We start from the raw sequence: 13174 nt of genomic DNA on the forward strand, positions 1-13174 counted from the left end.
ATAATAAATGTGCTAAATGAGGCACTAGTTGTTAATATGCACACATTGTTGCTCTGATATACCTTTGTATAATATATAATCCCAAATCATATGTTTGGTAAATATGGATACCAGTGTGTTGTTATTTCATGAAGGATTCAAACGGAACAACTATTTCAGTTTTTAATCTGCATAAAAAGTAAGGAACTGTGAAAGGTCCGAGGATAATTAAGTACAAATGTTAAGTACCAATTTTTATTATTTGAAACTGGCATGCAAGACAGCTACTTCCAAAGAGAGCTGGTTAAGAAACCACCACTCTTTAAATTTTATTATAATTTTCCAATAAATGAAAAATGATTATACGAAGATAATATAACAAATGAATGTTTGACATACAGAAAAATTGTCTCGGGCAACAATGCCGAATACTTCATTTACATTGTGGCCTACTTTGTACTTTTCACTTTAGCCTACGCCGTAGAAACCATATCAATTTTTTATGGTATTTAAGTCCTCAGTTCAAAAGGCAATGGAGCATAGCTAGGTCTCTGCCTATGGGATAAGCCCCCCCCCCCTTCATATAATCTGATGAGGACGACAAATTATATGACAATGATGTAAAGTACACTAAAATGTAACTTGTTTACAGAAACTGAAATGTAATGACTTACAAGGGAAAATAAAAACTGTACCATCAAATGCGCCAGCCATTGTATGATTTCTTCTTTGATTTGCATAGCAAAGAAAATTATTTTGAATTAACTTTTTTCAGCAAGTTAATACACTTGTTGGTTCACTGCATAAAAAGAATGTCTTGGATAGAAGAACTGCAAGGCATTGCAAATTAGTATTCACTGCATTAATCCTACTCTTTACGCTAGAGCCTCTATTAATTGCCTGTGTCCCTGTCATGTAATTGTGTGTTAATGGTTGTAGTGAGCAGATGTGTATAAAGTGATTTTGGAGGAAACAAACAGTTAAGAGGAACGTATCACATAAACCATACAACTTGTCACTTGCAATCTCTTCCTCAAGGATGATAGTCATAAATGAGAACTGAAAAATGGGTATCAGTCTGTTCTGTCTTTCTTTATTTTCATAGGCACATCTCAAAGTGACAACTTCTATAACCCTCTTGATGATATGCTATAAAAATCCTGAAAATAAACAGTGAAATATAATTGAATGTAACAATCACCCATACTTCATTAATGAAGCAAAAAAGTGAAAGTAACTCTTTATTAACTTCAGTAACCATCAACACAGATGGATATCCTTACAAATACCAAATAACTCCAAGAAAAAGATGAACATTATAGTGATTTTTTCCATTTACAAAATAGTATGCATTAGTTCAGTCACCCACAAAAGCTGGCACTAATTCAGTCCTCACGACAGCAGGGAGTTATCCCTAATGCACATTTCAGTTGAAAAACAGTCAGTCCTTCACTAAGTGCTTATGGATACACTCACTGGCATTTTATCCTGTCACAACACTACAGAATCAGTACTTCTTTAAAAGAGTCAATATGCTAGTTGCTCAAGATGCAGATTCATCAGGCAACTCATCTTCACTGTCAAGCTTACTGCCACCACTGCAGATGCGACATTTGCAGCATACAATGCACGGTGCAGCCAGCAGCAGCAATGGTGAAGCCACAAGCAACAGGATTCCAAAGCCAGCAAATATTCCAATCACCTGGGTCCGGTGCCAGATGACAGAGGCCCGTGAATGGCCTAGTTTGTTCTTGCAAGGTCCTTTATCGTAGTGCCGTAGAAGGAAGTCATCCTGAAAGAAAAAGGAGAAATTTGCAATTTCTTATAAATGTAACAACAAAACATAGTTTAAAAAAGAATCCTGATTTTGGATCTGTGAAATATGTGTAAAATTCTTTAAACTGTTTCATTACATTCTTGCTTATGAGAAAAAACTGTTTGTTGCATAATTTCCAACTTTCTCAAAGTTTTCTTTGCAGATTCCTGAACTTTTATCGCAAATATATAAAATACAATTTGATCAATTAACTATAAATTTTTGATACATTAAAGATACTTTTGCAGAATCCTAGGGAAGTAAATTTGATGCAGTAATAGAGAAAGAAATGATGTCAATGGAAAGGGATGGGCTGTTCACTATACTCACTCGTCATTTGATACACAAACATAGAATTGTATAAGCTAACTTAATAAAATAAAATAAAAACAGTGTTATAGTTTGGCATATGCAGATCAGCTAGTTCATGTTAAGAAGTCACTTTCTTCCATAACTGTTTGCTAATACATTGTTGCTGTTTTCAGTACATAGATTGGTTTGATCCAGCTTCCATGCTATTCTATCCTGTGTGAGTCCTCCTGAATCTGCATACTGTAGAAACCTACATCCTCCTGAATCATTGTACTCATCTCTCTGCCTCCCTCCACGACTTCAACCCCGTACACTTCCCTTCAGTACTAAATTGGTGATCCCTTGACGTCTCAAAATATGTCCTATCAACTGTCCCTTCTTTTGGTCAAGTTGTGCACAAATTTCTTCTCGCATCAATTCTGTTCAGTATCTCCACATTAGTTACATGATCAACCCTTCTAATCTTCAATGTTCTTCAGTAGCATCACATTTCGAAAGCTTCTATTTCATTTTTGTCTAAACTGTTCATTGTCCATGTTTCACTTCCATACATAGCAATGCTCCATACAGATACCTTCAGAAAAGACTTTTAACACTTAAATCTATATTCAATCTTAAGAAATTTCTCTTCTTCAGAATTGCTTTTATTGCCATTGCCAGTCTACATTTTACATCCTCTCTATTTCGGCCGACACCAGTTATTTTGTTGCCCAAATAGCAAAACTCACCTACTACTTTAAGTATCTTGTTTCCTAATTTAATTCCCTTAGCATCCCCTACATTCCATAATCTTTGTTTTGCTTTTGTTGATGTTTATCTTATATTTTTCTTTCAAGTCACTGTCCGTTCCCTTCAACTGTTCTTCCAAGTTGTTTTCTGTCTCTGACAGAATTACAATGTCATTGGCAAACCTCGTTTTCATTTCTTCTCTCTGAACTTTAATTCCTACTCCAAATTTTTCTTTTGCTTCCTTTACTGCTTGCTCAATATACAGATTGAATAACATTGGGAAGAGGCTACAACCCTGTCTCACACCCTTCCCAACCACTGCTTCCCTTTCATGCCCCTCAACTCTTATAACTGCCATCTGGTTTCTGTACAAATTGTAAATAGCCTTTCGCTCCCTGTATTTTACCCCTGCCACCTTCAGAATTTGAAAGAGAGTATTCCAGTCAACATTGTCAAAAGCTTTCTCCAAGCCTACAAATGCTATAAATGTAGATTTGCCTTTCCTTAACTTATCTTGTATGAGAAGTTGTAGGATAATCCAAAATGATCTTCCCCAAGGTCGGCTTCTACTACTTATTCACCAGATGGAATAGTTTTGTCATGGCTGGATCTCCCAAGGCTACCAGTAGCTCTAACAGTATGTTGTCTACTCTTGGGGCAGTGCTTCAACTTCAGTCTTTAAGTGCTTTATCAAATTCTTCATGCAGTATCATATTTCCCTTCTCATCTTCCTCTATGTTCTCCTCCATTTCCATAACATTACCTGCAAGTACATCTCCCTTGTACAGACCCTCTATGTACTCCTTCCACCTTTCTACTTTCCTTCCTTTCTTTGCTTTGCTTAGGACTGGTTTTCCATCTGAGCTCTTGACACTAATACAGGTGGCTGTCTTATGCTTCTACATCCTTACATTTGTCCTCAGCCATTCCTTGCTTAGCCATTTTGCACTTCCTGTCGATCTCATTTTTTAGACGTTTGTATTCCCTTTCGCTTGCTTCATTTATTGCAATTTTATATTTTCTCCTATCCTTGATTAAATTCAATATCTCTTGTGTTACCCAAGGATTTCTACTAGCCCTCACCTCGCTTACCTACTTGATCCTCTGCTGCCTCCACTATTTCATCTCTCAAAGCTACCCGTTCTTCTCCTACTGTATTCCTCTCCCCTGTTCTTGTCAATCATTCCCTAATGCTCCCTCTGAAACCATCTACAACCTCTGGTTCTTTCAGTTTATCCAGGTCCTATTTCCTTAAATTCCTGCCTTTTTTTGCAGTTTCTTCAATTTTAACCTGCAGTTCATACCCAATAAATTGCGGTCATAGTCCACATCTGCCACTAAAAATATCTTGCAATCTAAAATCTTACAATCTAAAATCTAACATTATATAATTAATCAGAAACCTTCCAGTGTCTCCAAGTTTCTTCCACATATAAAATCCTTTTGTGTGGTTTTTAGACCAAATGTTAGCGATGATTAAATTATAGTCTGTGCAAAATTGTACCAGGTGGCTTCCTCTTTCATTCCTTCCCCCCAGTCCACATTCGCCTACTATTTTTCCTTCTCTTCCTTTTCTTACTATTGAATTCCGGCCTCCCATCACAATAAAATTGTTGTCTCCTTTAACTATCTGAATAATTTGGATAGTAAGTAGCATTCAGCTAAATCCTAATCAGTGCAACATTAACAGTCACTGCATACTGATTAGTAATTAAATGTGCATATTTTTCAGGAATACCTTGCTTATTATTAGGAATACCTACCTTAGTGTGGTGTAACAAACATAATATTCAAATAATATGAAACTACTTTCTAAAGAGGAGACATAGTCATACGAAGGTTAATAATTATCATAAGCACATATTAGCTTCTAAAAATATCATTGCACAAATGTTACCAACTAAATTTTAGTTTGTGAGGTGCAAAAACAGCAGTGAAATGCTTTTTATTGCATTTCAGTAAATAAGCTATTATATTTAAATACATCATTTCTTCACTACTCCTTGTGCATAAACAGGAATTAAATCTTGCACCAGCAACAACATCTATAACAATATTGCAAAGGAAATTGAACGTAGAAACAAAAAGGTGCTGGTGTGCAAATTAATTATAGAAAGAGGGGAGAAACAGGTGTGGGGAGGGGTGTGAGGGGGCAGTTCCAAAAGGACTGGAATTCAAGCATCTACTCCAAGAAAAAAGGGAAGTGGACACTCACAATGAATATTCAATTGATGATACACACAAATGTGTCATTAGGCAGAGATTTTTGCATTATTATGAATAATACAAGGAAATATCAACTCTGGGGAAACTAAACAGCTTTTGTCATACAGACCTGGATTTAAAGGCAAGAAACAGAAAGTGATAAAATTGTCTGTTGGTTGGTTGGTTGTTTTAAAAGGGGGGAAAGGGACCAAACTACGAGGTCATCGGTCTCTTGTTCCAACTAGAACAATTACCCAAGGGAAAGAAGAAAACAAAGAAGATGTATGGAACAATAACAGGAGAAAGGAAGAACCTGAAGAACGACAGAAGGACAACAAACACTACAATGGACAAAACAAACAAGACAAGAAAATCACAGGGAGACGCAAGAAACAGGGAGAAGAGATTAAAAACAAGAAAGCAGATTACCATATCTGGCTGACCATGAGAATAAAAAAGCAATAAGCCAGCCACTCTGCAACACATTAAAACCTCCACCCTAAACGCCCTAGGGTGGAGGACACAGAGGGACAAAGGACATGCATTAAAACTCAGATCAAATGATAAAACCCACGATCACGAATAAAACATAAAACTAAAGCTGCTGTTGAGGCATTGTCGCCCAACACCAAAGGTAGGGTGCTGGGAAAGCTAAAAGTCCACTGCAGAGCAGCAAGAGGTAGACGACTGTCATTTGGGAGCCACAGCAACACTGAGGTGGGTCCTCATGATGGAGGAGGTGACCATATGTGAGCCATGTATGGCCAATGTGGAGCTGACAAAGAACAACTGATTCCCTGTGAGAAGCCCACAGGGAAGACTTCCACACATTTGCAATCTCATTAATGACACACAGTTCGTTGTGCATACTGTTATGTCACTCCATCTCCTAAAGCCAAAAAACCTTGTGGCGTAAGACAGACGCAGATCAGTTTCAGGGATGCCAAATTCCAGGAATGGTTTCCGCGTAGCCTGTTTGGTCAGTCTGTCAGCAAGTTCGTTGCCTCGGGTTCTGACATGTCCTGGGGTCCACACAAACAGAACAACTGGACCATTCCAGGGCAACGATGGACTCCTGGATGTTCGCTACCAAAGGATGGCGAGGGTAACACTGCAACCAGCAGGCTAGGAATGCTGTTCAATATGGCACCTGTGGACATAGGCGAAGCCAACATTACCATCAGCCATCTATCCATCGATGTAAACAACTTCAGAGCCCCGGAACACGTCAAGAATCGAGAAGAAGTGACAGTGGAGAGTGCTGGGGTTAACGGAGTCCTTAGGGCCTTAGGGACATAGACGAAGCTTCAGACGAGGTGTACACCATGGAGGGGTACGTTAATGGACCTTAAGTAGAGGTGGTAAAGGGAAGGACTCCAGTTCGGAGAGAAGGGATCGCATGCAAACCGCAATCATGAGCCCTGACCTGGCCCACCGATGTGGGAGATGAACTGCCACGGGTGGGAAAAGGAGACGGTAATTCGGACACTCAGAACTAAGAATGTGTGCAACATAACTGGCGAGCAGTTATGCACGTCGGATCCGCAATGGAGGGACTCCTGCCTCCACCAGAACACCGGTCACCGGACTCATTCTAAAAGCTCCTGTCGCTAGGCGAACGCCATGGTGGTGCACTGGGTCAAGAAAACGCAATGCTGAGGGTGCCGCCAAACCGTAAACCAGACTCCCATAGTCAAGGTGGGACTGAACAAGGGCTCTGTAGAGCTGCAGCAGCATAGAGCGATCTGCACCCCAGCAATTGTTGCTCAGGCAGCACAGAGCATTGAGGTGCTGCCATCACTCTCACTTAAGCTGATGAAGGTGAGGTAGCTAAGTCAACATGGCATCGAAAATCAGTCCTAAGTATCAATATGTCTCCACTAAAGTGAGTGGATTGTCATTAAGATAAAGTTCAGGTTCCAGATGAACAGTGTGATGCCGACAGACATGCATGACACACGACGTCGCGGCTTAAAACTGGAAGCCATGGGCTAGAGCCCATGACTGCGCCTTGTGAATGGCTCTCTGTAGGCACCGCTCAGCAATACCAGTACTGGAGGAGCAATACAACATGCAGAAGTCATCCGCATTCAGAGAAAGGGAGACCAACAGCCCTACAGCTACTGCTCAGCTGTTAACAGCCACTAAAAACAGAGATACACTCAATACGGAGCTCTGCAGAACACCATGCTCCTGAATACAGGGGGAACTATGGGAGGCACCAACTTGAAGACAAAAAGTAAGGAGCAACAGGAAGTTTTGGATAAAAATCAGGAGCGGGCCCCAGAGACCCCACTCATACAATGTGACAAGGATATGATGTTGCCAGGTCATGTCATATGCGTTACGGAAATCAAAAAAGATGGCAACCACGTGTAGGCATCTGGAAAAGGCTGTTCGTACGGCAGACTCAAGGGACACAAGATTATCAGTGGTAAAGCGACCCTGGTGGAAACTGCCCTGACATGGAGCCAGTAGGCCACGAGACTCCAGGACACAACCCAACCACCGACACACCATAGGTTCCAGCAGCTTACAGAGAATGTTGGTGAGTCTGATGGGCTAATAGCTATCCACATCAAGCACCGGGTTTGAACACTGGAACGATGGTGCTCTCCTGCCAATGAAATGGAAAGACACCATCGCACCAGATCCGGTTGAAGATGATGAGGAGATATCCCTTGTAGCCAGATGAGAAATGTTTACTTATCTGACTGTGGATCCGATCTGACCCAGGAGCTGTAGCGGGGCACTGTGCATCGGCGCTGAGGAGCTCCCACTCTGTAAATGGGGCATTATAGGGTTCACTGTGGCTTGTAGTGAACGAGAGAACTTTCCTTTCCATCCATCGTTTGAGGGTGTGAAAGGCTGGGGGATAGTTCTCTGACGCAGAGGCTTGAGCATAATGCTCAGCAAACTGCTCAGAGCACGCCATTGATGTTAACGCCAGGGACACCAGTTGGGGTCTGGTACCAAAAAAGATGTCTGATCTTCGTCCAGACTTGGGAAAGTGACGTATGGCATCCACTGGTTGACACATACCTCTCCCAACACTCCTGTTTCCCTCGTTTTATAAGCAGGCGAATGTGGGCACAGAGTCGCTTAAAGGCTATTAGGTGCTCTAGGGAAAGGTGCGCTTATGTCGCTGTAGAGCTTGTCGATGCTCTTTAATTGCCTCAGTGATTTTCGGTGACCACCAAGGGACTGTCTTTCGCCGGAGGCACCCTAGAGAATGAGGGATTGCGTTTTCCGCCACAGAAATTATCGTTGTAGTGACCTGCTCAGTCACAACATCAATGGCACCAATTCAGCAGTGACAGCAGAGGTGAAGGCCTTGTTTATAGCTCATCTGGGTAGGTGTCCATGGGCATGACGCCGGGCGAGTGACAGGAAGATGGTGAAGTGGTCACTACCACACAGGTTGTCATGTGCTCTCCAGTGGCTAGATGGGAGAAGTCCTGGGCCGCAAATCGGTAAATCAACTACCATGAGCCACACTGAAATGTATGGCAGCCTCAGTATTTTAAGAGGCAGAGGTCGAGTTGGGATAGAAAATTTTCGACATCTCTGCCACAGCCAGTAAGCATGGTGCTACTCCAAAAGGGGTTATGGGTGTTATTATGGAGTTGATCAATCACTGCAGCCAATACGTTCAGGGGTACCGCACCATCTGGAGGGAGATATACATTACAGACAGTTATTTCCTGTGTCATCCATATCCTGACAGCCACAGCTTCAAAAGGCGTTTGAAGGGGCAGAGGTTCACTACATACTGAGTTCAGGACATAAACACAAAATCCACCTGACACACTATTATATTCACTATGGCTCTTGTAATATCCCCTGTAGCCGCGAAGGGCAGGGGTCCGCATTGCCACGAACCTGGTTTCCTGGAGGGCAATGCAGAAAGCAGATGTAAAGATTAACAGTTGCCATAGCTCAGCCAGGTGGTGGAAAAAACCACCGCAATTCCATTGGAGGATGACGTGATCATGAGATTGGGAAGGCATGGAACACTCAATGAGGCAGTCTACGCCTCAGGGTCACCTGCTGCCTCAGACTTATTTCCTGAACAAGCTATATCCATTGTGTCTGAGGGTTTGGCGAGATCTAGGTCCTTAACAGATGCCAGAATCTTCACCTCATCCTCAGATGCAGAGCTTGTAGGCGGCGGTGGTGTGGGTGCCTTGCCAATTCCCTTGGTCTTGGGGGTCTTCTTACTGGATTTCTCTCGCTGATCCTTGGGTTTCTCTGGCTGGGAGGGCTTCACTGATTCAGTCTCCGGGTCTGATGATGATCATGAAGCCCTACAACCAGCTGGTTTTGGGCACTTCAGCCACTGGTGGGTGTCATCTTTCCCACAAGCACAAACCTGGGAAGGGAGTGACCCAAGTGACTCTTTCCTAGGAAGAGGAGCCGAAGAATACTTCACTTCTCTGGCTGAGAAGTGGGGACTGGTGTCCCCGATGGTAGGGGGTACAGTGCTCCTGAGGTAGGTGCTGCGGGCGCAACAGGAAGGGAAGTGCCCCCACCCCCCCTCCCCCACCCCCAAGGGGGCAGGTGTAGTCTTCCGGCTCTGAGAGCCGACTGGAACTGATGGGGCTACAACTGTTCTCGTAGTGGTGCCATAAGAGACGACCATAGCCACAGGACGAAAATACTCAAATTTCCTCTTGGCCTCAGTGTAGATCAGTCGGTCCAGGGTCTTGTATTCCATGGTTTTCCTTTCTCGCTGTAAAATCATGCAGTCTGGTGAGCAAGGGGGAATGATGCTCTCTGCAGCTGACACAGATGGGGGCGGGGCATGTTGAGTATTGGGATGGGATGGACGTCCACAATCTTGACCTGTGATGCTGAAAGTACAGCGGGAAGACATATGGCTGAACTTCTAGCACTTAAAGCACCGCATTGGGGGACGGATATATGGCTTGACATCACAGCGGTAGACTATCACCTTGACCTTCTCAGGTAATGTGTCACCCTCGAAGGTCAAGATGAAGGCACTGGTCCAACCTGATTATCCCTCAGACCCTGATGGATGCGTTGAACGAAACGAACTCCTCGTCCTCTAAGTTGGCATGCAGATCGTCCTAAGACTGCAAAAGAAGGTCTCTGTGGAATATACTACCCTGGACCATATTTAGGCTCTTATGAGGCATGGTGGTAATGGAAACATACACCAGCTTGTCACAAGCAAGTAATGTCCGTGACTGGGCAGAGGATGCCATTTTTATCAAGACTGACCCTGACCGCATTTTGGACAAGCCCTCCACCTCCCCAAACTTGTCCTCTAAATGCTCTACAAAAAACTGAGGCTTCACCAAGACAAAAAGGTCCTCATGAGTTCTTGTACATATGAGGTACGGGGGAATAAGGTTAACTGCCATCCTTAGCCTGGCATTCCTCCCTTGGTGTGGCTTGGGAGGGAATGATTCAGGATCATACTTCCTTGCATTGTATTGAGACTTGGAACGCTTCAAGACTGCTGGCGTTTGATCACCAGCAAGTGATGATGTGGTATGCCTCATCACGCGCAATCCGTCCTGATGCCACCCACTCTGACCAGGGGCTCTCCCCACAGGTGCCACCCAGCTGCAGCAAAGGTCACTTGGCAGAATGGCCATGGCCATTGCCAGGAGTTCCGATGCCCAGGGCACACGTGGGGAGTTAACGGCACAGGCATCAACAGAGCGATCCCTGTGTAGTCAGGAGGCTACAACGAATAGGGTATATGCTAGTCCCACCACAACGAATTGGCTACCATGCTGGATACGAGGTGCAAGGAATTCCATGGTCATTGTTGGCACAGAAAACGACACTGCCTAGTGGGTGGAGGAAAATAGACCCAGGAAGGTGTCCTCGCCCAAGAGATGGAGGATGAGTGAGACTGCAATGCCACGATGAGAAACTGGGCTAAAGATCTCAATATATGATGGACACGCTGCACCATGTAAGACGCCCTTCCCCAATTGGCTCGCTCTTCAGGAAAATTTTGAAAAATGGAGGTCAAACCCTACAGGGGACCATCACATAAAGGCCGAAAGGTGTGAGACTCCTTTCAGTAGCCTCTTATGACAGGCAGGAATACCTCAGGCCTGCAGGGGGAATTGTTCTGCTCACGAAATTTACATTTAAATGATATAAGAAGGAATGAGTATACATAGATGATCTACATTAGATTTTGCTGTAAAAAAAGTATCATCATAATTAAAATGACCAATGACGTAGTTGAGGTGCAATGTGGATCCACACACCTTACATCTTGAAAATATGTTGGCAAAGTGACAGTGTGAAAAGCAGTGTCACACGAAAGTGCTGGTTAGCAGTTAACTGTCGCACTTCTCAACGATAACACAAGTTTCGGGTTATTTCTCATACATGGTTCAAAGATGAGAACTCTGAATTATCATTCATAAATGGACAGATATCTGTATGGGGAGAAAATTGGCAACTCACCCTAAATAACGAAAAGTACGAGGTCATCCACACGAGTGCTACAAGGAATACGTTAGTTACATGATAAATCAGTGAAATCTAAATGCTGTAAATTCAACTAAATACCTAGGAATTACATTTACTAACAACTTAACTTGGAAGGAACACTTAGAAAATGTTGTGGGGAAGGCTAACCAAAGACTGCATTTTACTGGCAGGACACTTAGAAAATGTAACAGATCTACTAAGGAGACTCCTTACACTACACTTGTCTGTCCTCTTTTAGTATACTGCTGTGTGGTGTGGGATCCTTACCAGAAAGGATTGACGGAGTACATAGAAAAAGTTGAAAGGCGGACAGCACGTTTTGTATTATTGCGAAATAGGGGGGAGAGAGCCACTGAAATGATACAGGATTTGGGGTGGACATCATTCCAATCACCAACTTTCTCCTCTGAATGCGAAAATATTTTGTTGACACTGACCAACATAGGGAGAAATGATCACCATGATAAAATAAGTGAAATCAGAGCTTGTACGGAAAGATATAGGTGTGGCCCAGGTAAGCTAAAATGTTGGACAGACCTGCGCTAGATTAATAAAAAGTTAGGTATGATCCTGGCAGGCCAGTTATCAGATACTTAATGAGCCACATTTGAGGTGTGACAACGTGAAGGAACACCAACTTTCGCCTGTTTATTCCACTCACAAACATGTAAAACAAAATTTGTTTCCTTCCGACTGATCTGGAACTGGAATTAGGTATGTAGTTACAATACATCAACCACCTTGCTCTCAGAGAAAAACAGTGTCTGATGCTTTTGTTCTTGTAACATTAGAAAACTGAAGAAGTCTGTATATTATATTAAAAAGTTGTGCTGTGAGATCTGGAGGAGAGAGATTTTGATAGACAAGAACACTGACAATATAATATCAGTCAATATGAATTTGAGCAAAGAGTCCGTGACTGAAAACGCAGATGACAAATCAATAGACATATCTGAGGAAGACAGAGACCAAACAAATAAGGTACTGAATTGTCACGAGCAGCTAAGGTAAGATAAATGTACTGTAGATCCTGTTTGTGTTCTTATTGTAGATGTTCAGTGTGTGACAGCACTCCTGTTGTAAGAGTACATGAAGCCTTGTTAGTTTGGTTCACTGGGAAAACAGAACATGATGTTTTGAGATATGATGCAGTCCTGTAAAAAAAGGCACTAAACATAACCAGCAAGCTAGCCAACAGTGATCCTAACTTCACAACAAGCTAAGGTTGGTTGGGAAGATGGAAAGCTCATCAGCTTTTAGTGACAGGTAAAATTTTTTAGAGGGATACACTGACTGCAGAATACTTAAAAAAGAATTTTAAGCTATTTCCTCCAAAAGCTAACCCACATCAGATTTATACTGCAAATGAATTTGGACTAGTTTATTGAATGCACCAGAAAGTCACTAGCTTCCAAATTATATGACTTGGCAATGTGTTACGAAAGTGCAAAGATACATTACAGTTTTGGCTTGTAGCAAATCATCATAAATTCCCTCTCCTCCTGATAGGTAAAAACATCCACAACCACTGAAACTTGTTAACTGGTCATGTTCACCAGTAGTCTACAAATAACAAAACAATGCATGACTGGACAGTCTTTCACAGAAGGCCACCTTGTTTACTGACAATGAGCAGGTACATCCAGGAGT

The 13174-nt window shown here is 42.6% G+C and overlaps 1 protein-coding gene across 1 annotated transcript in view; it reads right to left on the minus strand.

Annotated features, from left to right (window-relative positions):
* Nucleotides 1–1158: 1158 nt before the first annotated feature.
* The window catches only part of LOC124788440 (E3 ubiquitin-protein ligase RNF144A-like), a 137784-nt gene continuing 125768 nt past the window's right edge, over nucleotides 1159–13174 (minus strand). Inside the window, exon 4 of the mRNA XM_047255712.1 lies at nucleotides 1159–1771. Within this exon, the coding sequence (XP_047111668.1) occupies nucleotides 1523–1771 (249 nt within the window). The 3' untranslated portion in view covers nucleotides 1159–1522. The remainder of the gene's footprint in view (nucleotides 1772–13174) is intronic.

Source organism: Schistocerca piceifrons, chromosome 3 (assembly GCF_021461385.2).
Source record: "Schistocerca piceifrons isolate TAMUIC-IGC-003096 chromosome 3, iqSchPice1.1, whole genome shotgun sequence".
NCBI classification, from domain to species: domain Eukaryota; kingdom Metazoa; phylum Arthropoda; class Insecta; order Orthoptera; family Acrididae; genus Schistocerca; species Schistocerca piceifrons.